Below are 19634 nucleotides of genomic sequence, written 5' to 3'. Positions count from 1 at the left end.
ATCAAAATATATTTGATTACACACAATGTATCTATTTTACCATCTTTAGTGAGCAACGCAGAATTTCTTAATTACACCCACAAGTTCACTGAGTTCCTAGAATTTTATTATACATGTTTTAATTCAACCAGCATTTTTTATTTTCTTTTGGGTGTTGCTTAATTTCAGCATACATTGTACATGACATGCATGATTACTTTCTCAAAATAGATATTTACTATTTGGAAGTGGGAACATAAAATTTAGTGTACATGTAAATTAATTGTGTTTATTAAATTAAAAATCAAATCAAATATTTTGTTATAGTCGCACTTGAGCTCTCTGTAATATTGTTTTAAAAGTACAAAACAATCTTAAAAACATTTGAGTGCAACTCTCAAAAGAGATAGACTTTTACTTAAAAATGCATGTTGATTACATGTAATTGATAAGAAAACAATGGTTATTATATTTAGAAATGTTTCCAGACTAATAAGAAATATCTTATTGTTGTCTCCACTCATTAAAGATTTAAAAAACAGAAACAAACCAGCTGTAGATTATAGATAGTGAAAATTATTTAAAATATTACATAACCTTATTATATATATACTGTACATGTATGTATTTCTACTAAAATGGTTGCATTATAAATGTCTCCTCACATGATTGTGTTATCTTTCAATTAAAGTTAGAACTGAATTGGATGCTGAGTTGCTGACATCATTATGTTCTTTAAGTTTCCGAAAAGTTTTGCTCTTTTTTAAATGGACATTAGCAATCAGAAAGACTTCCTTTTGACCCCACTAAATCATTGTATGTGAATTGTTTACTTTATAAGCATTAAGATTCATAAATTGATGATATAAAGGTGAGGGGGGGGGGGGGGGGGTTGTTAAAAATCAAGCCTATATATACAATACATAAAAAATGAGAATGGAAATGGGGATGTGTCAAAGAGACAACAACCAGACCAAAGAGCTGAAGTCCTCAAATGGGTCTTCAATGCAGCAACAAATTCCTGCAACCAAAGTCGTGCTTCAGCTCGCCCTAAACAAAAATGTATATTATGATCAATGATCATGGACATCATATTAAACTCTGAAATATATAAAAGAAACTAAAATTAAAAATTATACAAGACTAAAAAAGGTCAGAGACACGATTAGGCTGTATGTTTTCTTGTCTTGCATTTTATAATGCTGTGACTTTTGTTAGATGACTTAATAGTTTGGCATACATTTTGTTCATTTTTAAAGGCTGTACTGTGACTTTTATCTCTTTGGGGTTTCATTTTCAATCACACCACACCTTTTTAGTTTCACACAAATATAAATCTAAAATGTATACCTTATATATGCTAAGGTCATGAGCCATGATAGACACTTGAACTTTTATAGTAAGTTATGAAATTTCTAAATATGTTAAAAGTGTCATTGAAAAATTAAAATAAAATTTTGTTTATTACATTATATATAAATATTGATGATATTATAATGTTAATATTGACATATTTGTTTTGTAACTCTTCGACTTCCTGAAATTCATTTTTCCTGAGGATCCTATTTTTACCTGAGGAACATGAGGTTTCTGGTCACTTGTCATAACTGACATCAAAGTAACACACATCCTACCTGGTCTGGTTATGTTTGTTGATGCAGGATTTTCACCCTTTAGATTGGACAGATAAAATCTAAAATCTTGTTAAAAACAGGCAGACAATCTTTCAGATTAGAGAGTTAATGAGGGTAAAAGGAAATAGAAATTTGATAAAATTACATGACATGTACAGTATAATAATTTGACTGTTTTTGGGCATGTGCGAAACGATTTTTGCTAATAGGTTATTAATTCAAGTTTAAACTTCATGTAGTATTAAAAGATGACTTATTTAAGAGTTTAAAATAGAAATAAATATACAAACTTAAGGCCGTCATTGAGTGATGTTTGTCGAGCCTCGACTTTAGTGGAAAAAGCGAGACTAAGCGATCCTACATTCCGTCGGCGTCGTCGGCGGCGTCAACAAATATTCACTCTGTGGTTAAAGTTTTTGAAATTTTAATAACTTTCTTAAACTTTACTGGATTTCTACTCAACTTTGACAGAAGCTTGTTTATGATCATAAGATAGTATCCCGAAGTAAATTTTGTAAAAATAAAATTCCATTTTTTCCGTATTTTACTATAAATGGACTTAGTTTTTTCTGCAGGGAAACAAAACATTCACTCTGTGGTTAAAGTTTTTAGAATTTTAATAACTTTCTCAAACTATCCTGGGTTTGTACCAAACTTGGACAGAAGCTTGCTTATGATCATAAGATAGTATCCAGAAATAAATTTTGTAAAAATAAAATTCCATTTTTTCCGTATTTTACTATAAATGGACATAGTTTTCTGCAGGGAAACAAAACATTCACTCTGTGGTTAAAGTTTTTAGAATTTTAATAACTTTCTCAAACTATCCTGGGTTTGTACCAAACTTGGACAGAAGCTTGTTTATGATCATAAAATAGTATCCAGAAGTAAATTTTGTAAAAATAAAATTCATTTTTTTCCGTATTTTGCTATGAATGGACTTAGTTTTTTCTGCGGGGAACCATTACATTCACTCTAAGGTTAAAGTTTTTAAAATTTTAATAACTTTCTTAAACTATCCTGGGTTTGTACCAAACTTGGACAGAAGCTTATTTATGATCATAAGATTGTATCCAGAAGTAAAGTTTGTAAAAAGATAACTCCGTTTTTTCTGTAATTTACTTCTAAATGGACTTAGATTTTCTTACAATCATAAAATAGTAACAAGAGGAATATTTTTATCGATTTTTTTCCTCATTGTTGTTGAGCCTGCGAGTTACAGCAAAAATAGGCGAGACACTGAGTTCCGCGGAACCCTTACAAATTTTTATATTAAATGACCAAAAAAAACCCAATGAAACCAGTGCATACGTACAATATGCATTGATTTAATGAATGAACATGTATGCATCTTCTAATTTTGACAAGAAAAGTATTATATAATCAAGTAATTTCTGTTGACACAATTTATTCATTATTGCTTCTCAGTGTTTGTCTGAACTGAAAATGAAGAACAAGAATCAGACACTTTCACATTCAGTGCATCATTGGCATCAGTATCAATCGTTCATTGAATGTTAGGTATAATGTATATCATGGTATATGATTTAATCAAACAACCAAGATAATATGATTATCATCATAGTTTATTTTGTTTTAGAATTATTCCATTTGTTTGAAATTTTATATTATTTTGGTCATTTTAATGTGGTACTTTTGAACTCGTTAGGTACTTTTTAGCTCACCTGACCTGAAAGGTCAAGTGAGCTTTTCTCATCACTTGGCGTCTGTCGTCCGGCGTCCGTCGTCCGTCGTCCGTAAACTTTTACAAAAATCTTCTCCTCTGAAACTACTAGGCCAAATTTTACCAAACTTGGCCACAATCATCCTTGGGGTATCTAGTTTAAAAAATGTGTCCGGTGACCTGGCCATCCAACCAAGATGGCCGCCATGGCTAAAAATAGAACACAGGGGTAAAATGTATATTTTGGCTTATATCTTTGAAACCAAAACATTTAGAGCAAATCTGACATTAGGTAAAATTGTTAATCAGGTCAAGATCTATCTGCCCTAGAATTTTCAGATGAATCGGACAACCCGTTGTTAGGTTGCTGCCCCTGAATTGGTTATTTTAAGGAAATTTTGCAGTTTTTGGTTATTATCTTGAATACTATTATAGATAGAGATAAACTGTAAACAGCAATAATGTTCAGCAAAGTAAAACCTACAAATAAGTCAACATGACCAAATTTGTCAGTCAACCCTTTAAGGAGTTATTGCCCTTTATAGTCAATTTTTAACAAATTTTCGTCAGTTTTTGTAACTTGTACAAAAATCTTCTTCTCTGAAACTACATGGCCAAATTAAACCAAACTTGGCGATAATTATCTTTGTGGTATATAGTTTGAAAAATGTGTCCGATGACACCGCCTACCAAACAAAATGGCCGACATGGCTAAAATTAGAACATAGTGTTAAAATGCAGTTTTTGATTTATATCTTTAAAAGTAAGACATTTAGGGCAAATCTTTCAAGATTTAAATGTCCATCAGAATAAGATCTATCCCCTCGCAAATTTTCAGATGAATCTGACAACTGGTTATTGGGTTGCTGCCCTAAAATTGGTAATTTTAAGGAAATTTTGCAGTTTTTGGTTATTATCTTGAATACTATTATAGATAGAGATAAACTGTAAACAGCAGTTTTGTTCAGCTAAGTAGGATCTACAAATAAGTCAACATGATAAAAATTGTAAGAGTACCCCTTAAGGAGTTATTGCCCTTTATAGTCAATTTTGAACAAATTTTCGTCATTTTTGTAACTTGTTCAAAAATCTTCTTTTCTAAAACTATGGGCCATATTAAACTAAACGTGGCCACAATCACCACTATGGTATCTATTTAAAAAAAGTGTCTAATGACCCCACCTACCAACCAAGATGACCGACATCAGTAAATACAGTAACAGGTGAGCTACACAGGCTCTTGAGAGCCTCTAGTTTGTAGTTCTATCTGTTTTTCTTCTTATAAGTGAGAGAAAACCTCTTTTAAGTCATAAATAACTTAGGCTATTGTCTTTACAGGAGATGTACATGTAGGTGTCTGTATAAACTTGAGAGTTATCTAATTGACAGGTATAAATTCATATACACCTTTTACATGTGAAACTTAATGAAGAAAATTGAAGGTCAAAACAAAATATAGTCACTTAGTGCAGAATATTTTGTTCATTACATCTCCGGTAATGACAGTAGCCTAAGTTATCAGTTGTAAGTCGATAACTGACCACTTGTTATCAGATGATATGGCAGTTAGCTTTAGAAAAATGGACCTCACAGAAAACTTTTTTGTTGTGTCTATCCTGCACTCAGTGACTGCATTTTGTTTTGACCTTCAGTATTCTTCATTTAAGTTTCACAAAATTGTATCCTGTCAAATAAATTAACTCTCAGATTTACAATGACACCTACATCTCCAGTAAAGACTGAAACTAAATATAAATAATTGATCAGTTTCTAATTATTAATATAGCGGTTTTTATCCAACGCAGTCATAGGTTTGAACGTAGTTTTCAATTTAGACTCGTTTATATATATATATATATATAGAACAGTTACATGCTTAAAAAAATGGACCTCACATAATATTTGTCATTTATAAATCTAAGTTTGATATATACATTTTGTATGCATGATACTTGTACAATGTATATTGTGACAAGTACAAAGACCTACGCATGTTTGAGCATATGCATTTATGCAACTCTGTTCACTAAGCTTATGTTTATGACACAAATCATGCCCAGTAACCTTAAAGTGTTATGACAGTTATATCAAATAAGTTTTTTAAACACTGATGCACCATATATATAAACTGTGTAATGAAAATTTATGATGAATTGCCTGATTAGTTAAATCATGACTCCATGTTCCTTATTTATATCCTGGGGGCACCTGTTTGACGTAATGATATACTACCAGATAGTTTGATCTTATGCACACTAACTTATTGATAAGTGTAAAAGAATGTATATATTATGGATATTATTACCTTTATTAGTAAGTGTGGCACTTAATTAGTGGTTAATTGTTGTGGTCAGATTTTAATGCCGGATGGACTATATATATATATTTGTAATATTCATGTCAGATAATTTTAGATTTATGTAAATTATCTTTTTATAGTTTTGTACACAATATGATTATAGCACTGTTATCATCATAAACAACAAATCTTTCTGAAATTTATGTGACCCTTTTGTTATTTTTAACAGAATTGATGTGTTCTGATTCACCTTCATACTCTTGTGATACTTTGTCAAGCTGTTTATTTGTATAAACATTGTATCAATAAAAAAGGGAAGACACCAACAACCAAGAAGGAAATAAAAAATCATGATATAATGACATATGGTCAGAACCTGATGGTCAAATGATAAAGACAAACAAATATCCACAAAACACTAAACTGAAACCTAAACACTTAGCAAAATATGAACCCACTGAAACCTAAACACTTAGCAAAACAGGAACCCATTTGATATGTATTCCAAGTTAAAATTTGACAATTAAGTCACATTTGACATACCTTAATCAAGGATGAAATGTTTTTTAATATATAGATCTGGTCCGAGACCACCATTGTCGTCCCTTGATTTTCGTTGTTCACAAATTTAGTCCCTAGTGTTGACAGTGGGTTACTTGCCATTAATTTTTATACCCCTTCCAAATTTATTTCTCCATGTTTAATGCCTCAAATTGCAAGTAGGGGGATGAAATTACACTGTAAAAAAATTTGGGTCCAGAATTTTAAAGGAAAGTAGTGATTTGGTCCAGCTGAAAAAGGTTGAAAATGAGCACTTCGGAAGCTGTCAAAAGATTTCAAGACGCCCTAAACATAAAAATGTCCATATTTTGAGTTAGAGCCGAGGAAGTTTTCTATAATTTTGATATAATTTGTCCCAAAAGTAGTACAACACACTGTAAAAATTTCTTTGAGAAAGCACAGGTGGGATTTTTTTTATTTTCATTTATGTTCTAAAAGAAATGCACTACAAATTAATTGTGTTCTCGGACCATCTAGGATCTCTAGTACTTTTTCCAGGTTTATAAACATGTTAAACTCATTGTCAGATATATATGAATAAGAAGATGTGATATGAGGGCCAATGAGATAACACTCCATCCAAATTACAATGTACAAAAAGTAAACACTTACAGACCAAAGTATGGCCTTCATGTTTATCTTACTGTTCCATAAGGAAAAAAAACATTAGCATAGTCCTTAGACCTAGTAACGAAAGTTCATAAAACTAACATATCAATCACAGTTACAGCAATGAAGAGTACAACATATTTCTCTAAAAAAATATGTACCACCTTAAACCATTTAAAATATAAGATTTAGTTGAGCACTATTGATAGCACCATACCTTTAAGGATAAAAGTCTTGACATCACAGATGTAATTTTGACTGGTGCAAAAAACATGGACAATTGCAATCAATGCATAACTTTTTGAATATATACATAATATATGATGAAAGCACTTTTGACAAAAAAGGGTAAATTTAGTAAAATTGGTCTTTTAGACTAAACTGAAAGAACTAATATAACAAACTAAATTTATAAATGTAAAAGCCCATCTAGGTTCTACCTTAAGAAACCTTTACACATTTTACTTAGTCCCTTTCTTTGTTGTATACTTATTTAACATGTATACAAGATATCATAATTATCAAAAAATCATTTGAATATATTTTCCAGCTAAGCCATATTTCCGCCGAAATCATCAAAGTTAACGTCTCCACAGGAAGTACTTACCTGGATGTATCATGGGAGGAGACAAAAGAGGGAGTCAACTATACCCTAGGTTACGGTATCCCTGACAACATAACATACCAGGAAATAGACTATACCCTGACCCCAGATAATATTGCCTCATATCAGATAGATAATTTAAGTCCAGGTGTTACTTATACGTTGCAGCTGAAGAAAGATGGCACAGAAGTTTTCAAGTCTACAGGAACCACAAGTACGTTTCTTTTAAAACTCTGAAATATTTATCAATGTTATCATTAAGAATAATATTAATTAAGGTTTATGTGGATTGTAAAAAATATTTGTAAAATTTGATAAAAACAATCAATTTGCTTAAGGTATGTGGTTACTTTTTAATACTGACTCACTTAGATCTGAATTATAATTACATTTAAAAATATGTACAATAATGTGATCATCTTTGATCAGTAGCACATTCAGAGTTTTAGACAAAACAGGTTAAAAAAGAGTAGATTTTTTTTATAGAGATTGTTCATACAACAGGATGAAAATACCATGTACAACAAAGCTCTGTATAGTATAAGTCTAATATATCGAAATTGATTTAAAAAAAGATGTGGCATGGTTGCCAAGGCAATGAGACAACTCTTCACAAGAGACCAAAATGACACAGAAATTAACAACTATAGGTCACTGTATGGCCTTCAACAATGAGCAAAGCCAATACCGCATAGTAAGCTATAAAAGGACCCAATATGACAATGTAAAACAATTCAAGCGAGAAAACTAACGGCCTTATTTATGTTAAAAAATGAACGAAAAACAAATATGTAACACATAACCAAATGATAACTACTGAATTACAGGCTCCTGAACAGTTTTTCTTCTTTTATATTTTAGAGCCTCTCCCACCAGCCTCTCTTATTGTCTCAGATGCTGGTACAGATTACTTGTACCTTACTTGGCAGGGAAACAGTCAGAGTACTCAGGATTCCTACAGAGTTACGGTTACTGAAACCAATAATAACTCAGAACTGTTTAAATCTGACCCACTAACAGTAGAGTATCATAATTTGACAAATTTATATCCAGGAGCCTTGTACAGTATAGCTGTAGATAGTATCAGTAATGATGTATATAGTAATGGGACGGCCAGGATCATAGATAATACAAGTAAGGCTTAATTAGGAGTCAAATGGTCTGAGGAAACATTACTTTAATTCTTATGATGGGTATTTTTCACAAATACACATCTTGAACATGATACATCTATTCAATAGTCTTATGCATTAATGATCATTGACCATAAAAGTATGATAAGTCTTTAACAAAGTGGTATATCTTAATTAAGAGAATTAAGTGCAGTTAATAATGGCATTCCTTTTGTTACATCAAGGATTTGTATTGTTAACTATACAAATCCTTGGTATAACTATACAAATCATTAATATTGGTTACATTAAAAGCATGAGCATGAAAGACTTTATGATGAACAGCAGCAATTAGTATATATATATTAAGCAAATGATTTGGTATGAATTTTGTCAAGTTTGTGAAAGCACTTTGTATCATTAAATAATACACCACGTAAGTTTTCAGTAAACTTTTTAATCTATACTTCAATATTTTGGGGGACAATATTTAAAAACATTGCTTTTTTTTACTTTAAATATATCACATATGAAAAAGGTTCTAATGAGACAACTCTTAACCAGAGACCAAATGATGCAGATGTTATCAACAATAGGTTATTGTATGACCTTCAACAATGAGCAAAACTCATACTGTATAGCAAGTGATAAAATGCCTTCAAATAGAAATTGTAAACAAGAAGACTAAGGATGATTTATGTACAAAACAAAGAACAAAAAGCAAACTTGATAAACAGCAACAAACACATATTATATACATGTTTTGATTTTATAGGACCATTGCCACCAACCATACATTGGATTATGGCTATAGATAACTACACATTGATGTTAGCATGGAAAGAAGACTTTAATAGCCAACAGGTTAGTCAGAAACTTCTGGTATAGTCATATATTTGTAGCATTCAGCAACATTCTGTGATTTGCTTTTGCTTATTCATCAAGCTAACACTCTTGTGTAGATTTTGAACAACGCAATTCCTTAGAAAAATATTTTTGACCTTTTTTTATAAATTGCTGAGTAAATACATATATTATGTGTGATTGAAGATAATAAGTCTAGCAAGACAATATAAAATATAAGGATTTGATTTCTGCTATATTGAGTCCCAGATTAAAATATATATGATATTATCAGCTGAGACCTAATTAGTAGCAGTAGCTTTTGTAATGAAAGAAGTGACAAAGGTATATTATAAACTAGAAAATAATAATCATGAACAGTGAGGTATTGATTATTTTTACATAAGGTAGATATATACCTGGGTAGAAATTATTATTAAAATATTTGATGTCATATTGATTGGTTTTTATGGATCACATCACTGTATAATCATTAATAAAAAAAAACATATTGAATCTACAAGGGTGTTTGATGTCTATAAAATCATGAAATTCTGTAAGACATAAGAAACACTGTATATTAAGATATAAAAAATGTTGTTTAAATTACCAATATATTTGATGTCTATAAAGTCATTAAAAGACAAACAACTAGATCCCTGACTTTATGCTGGTATTTTCAAGGTTCTGTTATACATGTATCAGATCTGATTTAAGCAAACAGACATAGCCAGTTGTACTTTTCATCTATTTAAATACATTTTCAAGGACTAGCACTATATCAGATTTAATTCAATTAATATAAGATGTCATGATTAAATGACATAGTTTCCCATTAACCATTCCTATCAAGCTCACTAACTAAACAAAAATTGTCTGTAGCCTGCCTCCTGTCATAAGTTAAGCATTTATCATGTTTATCCCAATCTTTTCGAAATACAAAGGAGAAGGAGATGTGGTATGATTGCTAATGAGGCAAGTATCCACCAGACTGCAAATACAGTGGATGTAATTATAGGCCACTGTACGTACATGTATGACCTTCAATCTTAAGAAAAACTCAAATCACAGTTTGCTTACAAAGACCTAAGCAAAAATGAGAAACAATTAAAGCAAGAATGTGTATACACTAACTACCTAATTTACAGCAAAACCATTTACAAAAACAAACATGATGTACAAGCACCAAAAACAACCACTGTCCTTAGGTCTCTTTGGACAAATGTTGGATAGGCATAAGAATAGTGGGGGAGGGGAATGTAAAATGTTTGTGATTGCTCAGTGTTTTAAGATATTTTATTATTTCAGGACCATGTATATTTATCAGCTATTTATAACAACACCTTTAGCTATGAGGGTGAGATGAATCTGACCTGTACCATGTTGCTGTCCACATGTGTGACCGAGGTCCGAGGGGTCATTCCTGGCACACCTATAGAGATCAGAGCATACTCTGTACAGAATAACAGGAGAAGTGACCCTGATATAGCTTTCCATTCCACAAGTAAGTGTCATCTTCATTCAACTTATAAATGTAATGTCTACACTCATTCTGATCTACTGTACTAGTTACTTTATCAAATACAATGTCACTACTGTTCTTTTATATACCGTGGATTCATTAATATTCGTTTGATTCTAATTTTCGTGGATTTCATGGGTTCTGTGGAACTAAGACTTCTAATGTTCAATGAATTACAAATTTCCTAAAGGAATGTATGCAGATTTGCCAAAAAAACGAAATTCAATATCCAAGAATATGCAAACTTTCCTTAATCCACAAAAATTGGTACCCACAAAAAAAATTAATCCACAGTAAATGTCAAATTATATATATTTCTCAACCTTAGATAATTATTTATATATAATTGCATATTAATATATTTAAATTTCTTAGATAATTATTTATATATCATTGTATATTAATATATTTAAATTTCTACATTACAGAGCCTGAGACAGTAACCAGTTTACTAGAGACTAGTAGTACCACATCTACACTGGAGTTGTCAGTAACTCCACCATTTACTTCAGTATTTGTGAATTACTCAGTTAGTATAGATGATGGGTACTTCTACTTCAGAAACTATACTTATCCAGCTAGTCACACAACATTTACTATAGGGAACCTGTCAGCAGGGATAGAGTACAATGTCTCTGTTGGTACTGTATCTGAATGGGAAGAAAGCAGGAACCAGTTCAGTAGGATTTTCTATACAAGTAGGTTCATGCATAAGCTAATATTAATTCTAACATGACGTCCTTCAAACGCTTTGAGTACACACCCGTGGTAAAATATGAATATAATTCATCGGCTGTTCCCATTGTACCCCCACATCATATGTTTTTTAATGAATGAGCGACTCGACGTCATAGAACAATGACGTCAGAATATAAGCAATTTACGGGAAAATACACGCTTGTGAAACGGAAAATCATCACAACAAGGAAACGTTAATAAATGATGCTAAAATGAGTTATATTAGCAGTTTTTGTATATATATGAGACATATAAGTACAATAATAATTAGATTCATCTAAAATTATCTAAATATGTTATTATAAATAGTTTAAGCATCATCATTTATTCAGTTTGCTCAGTTATTTTACGTCAATTTAATAGTGCGTTTATATATTGGAACGGCAAATAATGCCATCACCTAGAGCGCTTCGATCCAAAATAATTGCCGTATTTGTCCTATTAGATTCCAAATAATTCATGGGGGCTTGATTATATCGTGATTTTACCACGGGTTGTCCCTTTATGCCGATATTTTACCCCTCGCTATCGCTCAGGGTATAATATTTGTCATAAAGGACCAACCCGTGGTAAAATCACGATATATTCAAGCCCCCATGAATTATTTCTTAATTATTGCACATTACTAAAGATAGGGAACTGTATCGATAGACTGTTTATCACCTCAAAATAAGGTTGATATCTAGGGATATTATTTGAAGGAACAGAATATCAATGAGCAAAACTGATTCAGCATAGTTGTTTTTGAAAGGCTCCAAAATGACAAATGTAAATCAATTAAAACAAGAAAACTTGTGGCCTGATTTATGTACTAAAGACTAAATTCAGAAATAATCTATTAAGTTTTTTAATTGATTGCTTAGACAATGTTAGAGGAGAATTAAACTTATATAAATCAAAACAGTTCAGTACCATTTTCCCTATTTTACTTATGCAAGATTCATATGTTTTTGGTTGTAAGAGAGATTCATAATAAACATAGAGTGTCTACAGCTTTGAATGTAGTAAATAATATATATATATCAAATTTTCATGTGAGAAGTCAATCTTTTATTGTCAATTCCATGCTTTGTTTTAAACTACTGTAAACCAACTTATTTTTGTGGATACTTTATTTAGCATTAAGACCTCTCAATCCCATTTCAGAGCGAATCAGCGATTAAATTTCGTAATTTTCAAATTTATTTGATGTAGTAGAATAAGGAACAATCTAAGTGTTTACATATTCAAGAAGATTTTTATTCATGTTATTTTTCTACTTGCAAAAGTCACGAATATAAATCGCTTACAAAAGTTGGTTTACAGTAAAACATTTGATATTTTGATACTATTTTCTATTTAGATCCTAACATGCCAGGAGATATAGATATTTTGACCAAAGATATCCTAACTACCTCACTGAAGATATCATGGGGACATGTGGAGAGTGGACAGCTGGATTATTATGAAGTTGTCATTTCCCCTAAAGAACCTCAGACTCAATCACCTGTGTAAGTAAATTTAGAAACGCTTTCCAGAAGGTTTAAAAACATGTTAAAAGAAGATGTTTGATAAAAAATAGTTTTCATTACTGATATGTTGCAAAAAGAAGAATAAAAAAAAATACCAGAAAAACTCCCTGAGAAAGTTTTCTTACTACCACCCACTATAGAAATAATGATTTAAGCAACTGTTATTTGAACATGTTTTTTTTATAGAATCTTGATGTAAACACTGTAATTTTTTCTAATTATCCCCCTATTATTTACTGTTACATTGTTTACACATTAGGCTGTGACCTTTGATGACCTGGTAATTCATCATTCATTTGTTACAACAGCTGAAGGCCAGGATTTTACACACATACATTTTGTAGCTGTTATTTTTTCAATTATAGTTTGAATTTATTGCACAGTATGGAATGGACAGAAACTTTTTGAAATTTTTCAAGGTTTCTTTTTATTACCATTTTCAGGATATGGGTTGTGTATGAAATAACTTTGAGTAACAATATTTTTATTCAAGACATTTGATTAGAAGATAAATATATATATCATTTCAGCCTCCAGTACAATACTGATGAGAGAAATGTAAAGTTTGATTCTCTAGTCCCAGGAAGGAAGTACTCCATCACAGTCACAGCAGTTAAAGGACAGAAGAAAAATAGTACAAACACAGTGGAACAATATACTAGTAAGCTTTCAATATATTTAAAATGGATTTTAAAAACTTGGGTGAAAAAAAGAAAACTCACAAGTCAAAGAGAAACAATGCCATGGCAAAAAAAGCAAGCTGACAAAAAGACAAAATAGAACACAAAAAATTTGGTAGAAACTGAAAGACTTTGCGAAAAGAACCCTACCAAAAACTGGCATTGATCTCCAGTGATCCTGAAGGGTTAGCAAATCCTACTTTACTAGTGGCACTGGTCATGTTGCTAATGGAAAGTATGAACATGGTAATAAGTCTTCATTTTGTAATATCAATCACAGAGGACAGGATGGTCATTACATCAATCGGAACATATCTGTTGTATTTTGTGGAAATCAGAAAATTAATACAAACATTTATAAAATAAATAACTTTTCATGTTAACAATGTAGCATAAAACCATTATCTTTTCACAGAACCCAATCCTCCCTCTAAGATCATACACACTGTAATTGGAGGTCGTGAGATCCATTTAGACTGGTTCAAGCCGATCATAGGAGAAGTAGAGAATTACACTATCAGTATTGTCTCCCTTGGTATAAATGGCACTACCAACACCACCCTACCCATAGCTCCTGTCACCTTAGCTGGGACATCTTACTCCTTCACCCAGCTCCACCCAGGAGAGACCTATGAGATATCCATTGTTTGTAACAGTGGTGGTGAAACCAGTGATCCCCTCAAGATAACAGCTACTACAAGTAGGTTTAACATTAGTATTTAATGAGGGGACCCTCTCTACATTTGTGAATACATTATGCAGGTATGTGAGATGGTAAGATGTTTACATGGATCAATATTTGTTATGATTTTCCCAAATCAAAAGAGTTGAATGAAGGGTTTGAAACAGTAGAATTCTCAAACAGTATATAATTATAAAATGATATCTTATTTGTTGTACAAAACAGGAAAACTTACATCAATCATTTGTCAATACAATATAACATTTACAAATTGTGTGAATATTTCATTCAACTGGAATCCCTGATATCTCATTATAATGTTCATGATAACACAATGGTTAGAAAATCAGAAACAGATCTAATAAATTTTACTTTTTATGCCCCGTCTACGATAGTAGTAGGGGCATTATGTTTTCTGGTCTGTGCGTCCGTTCGTCCGTCTGTCTGTCTGTCTGTCTGTTCGTTCATCCGTCTGTTCGTCCGTCTGTCCCATGTCAGGTTAAAGTTTTTGGTCGAGGTAGTTTTTGATTAAGTTGAAGTCCAATCAACTTCAAACTTAGTAAGCATGTTCCCTATGATATGATCTTTCTAATTTTATTGCCAAATAAGACTTTTGACCCCAATTTCACGGTCCACTGAACATAGAAAAGGATAGTGCAAGTTTCAGGTTAAAGTTTTTGGTCAAGGTAGTTTTTGATGAAGTTGGAAGTCCAATCAACTTCAAACTTAGTACACATGTTCCCTATGATATGATCCTTCCAATTTAATTGCCAAATTAGACTTTTTACCCCAATTTCATGGTCCACTGAACATAGAAAAGGATAGTGCAAGTTTCAGGTTAAAGTTTTTGGTCAAGGTAGTTTTTGATGAAGTTGAAGTCCAATCAACTTCATACTTAGTACTCATGTTCCCTATGATATGATCCTTCTAATTTAATTGCCAAATTAGACTTTTGACCCCAATTTCACGGTCCACTGAACATAGAAAATGATTATGCCAGTGGGGCATCCGTGTACTATGGACACATTCTTGTTATAAGTTAAATAACCATAAAATTAGTTGAGAAGATGAAAATTTTAATTACTGTAAATTCGAAAAATTATTGTGTGCAAAAGTCTGAACAAAAATATGAGATAATTCGGCTTTCAGGAATAGCTAAATGCATATTTACCAGTCCAATATCAGAATGCAAGTTCTTATTATTGAGATATTTACCCAGTAGCATTGTTTGCATTAATAAATACCTCAATATAGTTTTGAATTTACAGTAATATACATTTTTGTTAAAAAATGTCTGTTTTATTGTATTCATTTCTACATATCATATATTCAAAGGAAGAGTAAACTTTTAAAATTCAAATGAAAAATAAACCTGTTATTGTCTTGACTAATTTTATTGAATTTAACCATTTGAATTGTCATTTGTATTTCAGATGCAACCTCAGTATCAGAATTATTCGTTGACCATGTAACTGAAGACTATATAAATATATCTTGGTCACGTCCAGAGAACTTGACCTTCCAGACATTTAAACTGACCATTAATCCACCAGATGCTACAACACCAGTGTCTATACAAGAGTATGTCCATCTTAGTCATTTTGTAATCTATTGTAGATATGTTACATAGTGGTAGTTGTAAAGAAATGAAATCTAGAATGCTATTGAAATTATGTTCTGCAAATACATGATAAAATTGAGAATTGAAATGAGGTATATGTCAAAGAGACAACATCATGACAAAAGAGCAGATAACAGACAAAGACCACACCGTGAAGTGGGCCTCAGCTGGCCCCTAAATAAAAATGTGCACAAGATCAGTGAAAATGAATGTCATATTAAACTCCAAAACATATAAATGAACAAAAATTAAAAAACATACAAGACTAACAAAAGCCATTATGAAAGTAGAATTATTCCATGAAATGAACAGAAGAAAAGTGAAATTTTCATTATATTTTATGCACTATATTTTTGGTTGTTTGAGTTAATTTACTCTTACACGAACTTTACATAATTTCAATGCATCATTTAACATTTGTTTATTTTGTATTACAGATCAGCTGGTATATTATTTCACAGTTTTACAGGATTACAACCAGGAACAGTATATAACCTGTCTATTTATCTGATATCAGGGACAAGTGTTATTGATAAATCTGAAAGAACAGCCATCACAAGTAGGTTTTATTTACTTTTACACAGGGCAAAGTGTCTATGCTAATATATTCAGGACTTATAGAGGTCCAGACAAGACACGTTCTCTAATTCTATGGAAATGTGTGCCTTACAGACCCTATTGTAACAAAAGTTTAATTTATGTGTTGTTGCCAGGGATTTCAGAAGATGATTGGATTTTAAGGGTCATCCCTTTGTCAGCTCACTGAATGAATCAAAATATACTAGCAAGTGTTAATGAAATCTGAATAGTAAAAGGCTTAATGATCCACTAGTATCAATGTAAGTTTCTATATTTATCAGCCTCTAACACAATCATATCAGATTGCTAAATCATGTAAAAGCAATTCTTTCTTCTGATATCATGTAAAAACAAATATACAATGTATAAAAATGTAAAAAAAACAATTAAACATATGAAAAATAATGTAATACAATATAAATTATACTGTGGATTATTACCACTGACAGTTATGCTTAATTTGTTTTATACTGCAATCAGCTATTTTACTATACAGATAAAGCTATACATATAAACGTTAGCTTTATACGCCAATGACCTCAACTAACCTATAAGCCCCGCCTACTTACCGGAACTACAGTATTTCATCAACAACATAACGTCACAACCATGAAAACGTGTAGTAATAATTGTCAAACTTTTATGAATTTAAACTTGTTATGTCTTCAAATTGGTAATTTATATACCATGTTTATTAAATGTTATTGATTAAGTTCATTTACCCTTTCTAATTCCTTAAAATGTCAATGTCTTACCGCCTGGACTACACTCATAGGGAAATACCCCAAAATGATACCCCATGAGGGAATTCCAAACACTTTTTTTTAACAATATTTGTTACATATTTTTTTTAATTTTTTATCGATTTCAGTATAAAAGACAATATCGTATAGTATCTTGAAATATGAAATTTATTTGTACTAGGCACAAAACGGGAAAATGCTCAGTACAACCTCGCATTTCCCGTTTCTAATTATAAGCCTCATACAAATACATTTCATATTTCAAGACACTATACGTATATTGTCTAAATTCATTGGACAAATGTAATCTTTACCTTTTATGAAACCAACTTTAAAGGTGTTGTTCTAATGGATTACATATGATATTTATTTACCAATATTATAATTACAGATCCTTTACCAGTGGATGATATCAACATTACAACACATGATACCAGCAGCTTGCTCATTGATTGGTCCATAACAAAACCATTACAACAGCATCATTTTGAAGTATGTATTACACATTACTGTTTGAAAGATAAACCAAATCAGATTTTAAAACATTATTTCAAATTCAAGTATTTTAATGATATAGCAAATTTACATTTTAAGCAGCTCTGATACTACAGTGAATCCTTGTTATAATGCTGCCCTTTAAACTGTAATGAGTGATCATTAACAAGGGGCATACTAAAGATGAAAAACTAGACATATGCTGCCATAATAGCAAAAACATTGCACTGTAAAATTGAGTTATATATGTTCTATGTTTTCAAGGATCAAACCTAAAGTTAGAGAAGTTTCATTTTCATGCTTTTCTTCTTCCTGGTTATGATCCCTCTAACAAATCAAATTTGTGATATTTCTGCAATTTTAATGTAAATTGAAAATTTGGGAGAACTAAACTACTTGCAAAAATTAACTACTTTAGAATGATTGTTGATTACTGGTGTTCACTTTCTAGCTCTATTGGCTACTTTGTGGCTTTCGTTTTATTGGTATAATAAGGTGAGACACTGAGGCCTCCATCTATAAATAGACATGTATCACTTCTAAAAGGTATTTGTTAACATGCTGTGCTTGAATTGTATAGAAGGCTATTTATCTTTTTCAGATTGTGTATGAAGAGAATAACGATTCAGAAAATATCACATTACCTATGGTACTAGCTCTTCATGACAAAACAAGTTACCAGTCACATATTATGAGACTTACAGCTGGATCCCTGTATACAATTCATATAAGAGCTGTACAAGAGTTTAATGACCTAAAGAGTTATAGTTCCTGGGTTACTATGAACAAAACCACAAGTAAGTTAATGAATACATTATATTTTGTGTAAATATCTAAGATAACATATTAATTGTCAATTAAATACTACACAGTTGATCCCTCAATGAAATACTGTAAGCCTTCATTTTGCTGCATCATTTTTTTACATTTTTGGCCTTCTATCACTTTGACAATTTAAAGGAGTAAGTCCATAGGTAATTATTTTGTGGTTTGAAATATTGACCTTTGATGCCATATTGCAAATAATTTAATAAATAATACCATACCGATGGATTGGTAGTTCTTCTTTAGGTTTCAATATAATCATTTATTTTATAATGAAAAAAGACAGGCAAATAAGTGTACAAATATATTTATTCTAGAGCCCAATTCAGTGACTGAATTAAAGGCATCAGTTTCTGGCCAAGATGCAATGTTGTCATGGAAACCAAACATCAATAGTACCCAGGACAGTTTCTATATCTGGTATAGGCCAATATTAAATCTCTCCTCCTTCTGGAGACAGACATTTACCCGTGACCTCCAGACAACCTTGAAAGGAATGTTTGCAGGGGAGAGATATGAGTTTATTGTGTTTGCAGTTAGTATAGGAGAAATGAGTTTACCCAGAAATGTCTTTGCTGAAGTTTGTAAGTATTATAATGTTGTATGGTGAAGTGCTATAAATTAACTTAGATTCTTCAAAAAATGATTTATATTTTATGTTTTTATACGGGATGGGAAGTATTATGGTATACCGTTGTCCGTCCGTCTGTCTGTCCGTCCGTCCGTCGTCCACACTTCGGACAATAACTCAAAAACACCTTCACCAATTTCCATGAAACTTAAGTGAATTGTTTATATCTATTGACGTAAGCTCCCTTTCTTTTTTTTTTAATTTCAGATTTTAAGTTTTGGATTTATGGGGCTTTATTCACAAAAAAAGGGGGGATTTTCGACACTTCGGACAATAACTCAA

The 19634-nt window shown here is 31.4% G+C and overlaps 1 protein-coding gene across 3 annotated transcripts in view; it reads left to right on the top strand.

Moving 5' to 3' along the window:
- LOC134688411 (tyrosine-protein phosphatase 10D-like) overlaps window positions 1-19634 on the top strand; it is a 41199-nt gene that overhangs the window by 3506 nt on the left and 18059 nt on the right. For 2 of the 3 annotated variants that reach the window (XM_063549119.1, XM_063549117.1), the window contains exons 2-14: window positions 7317-7584; window positions 8232-8504; window positions 9258-9346; window positions 10634-10829; window positions 11276-11545; window positions 12928-13075; window positions 13627-13757; window positions 14192-14476; window positions 15892-16039; window positions 16517-16638; window positions 17793-17893; window positions 18498-18693; window positions 19039-19305. In XM_063549119.1, the coding sequence (XP_063405189.1) occupies window positions 7317-7584; window positions 8232-8504; window positions 9258-9346; window positions 10634-10829; window positions 11276-11545; window positions 12928-13075; window positions 13627-13757; window positions 14192-14476; window positions 15892-16039; window positions 16517-16638; window positions 17793-17893; window positions 18498-18693; window positions 19039-19305 (2494 nt within the window). Of the gene's footprint in view, window positions 1-5482; window positions 5611-7316; window positions 7585-8231; window positions 8505-9257; window positions 9347-10633; window positions 10830-11275; window positions 11546-12927; window positions 13076-13626; window positions 13758-14191; window positions 14477-15891; window positions 16040-16516; window positions 16639-17792; window positions 17894-18497; window positions 18694-19038; window positions 19306-19634 lie in introns of those variants that run through there. The other variant, XM_063549118.1, reaches the window with a different exon arrangement.

This window comes from Mytilus trossulus, chromosome 10 (assembly GCF_036588685.1).
Source record: "Mytilus trossulus isolate FHL-02 chromosome 10, PNRI_Mtr1.1.1.hap1, whole genome shotgun sequence".
Classification (NCBI taxonomy): domain Eukaryota; kingdom Metazoa; phylum Mollusca; class Bivalvia; order Mytilida; family Mytilidae; genus Mytilus; species Mytilus trossulus.
Note: the sequence above shows the minus strand (reverse complement) of the source record. Positions and strands in the feature narration are given on the sequence as shown.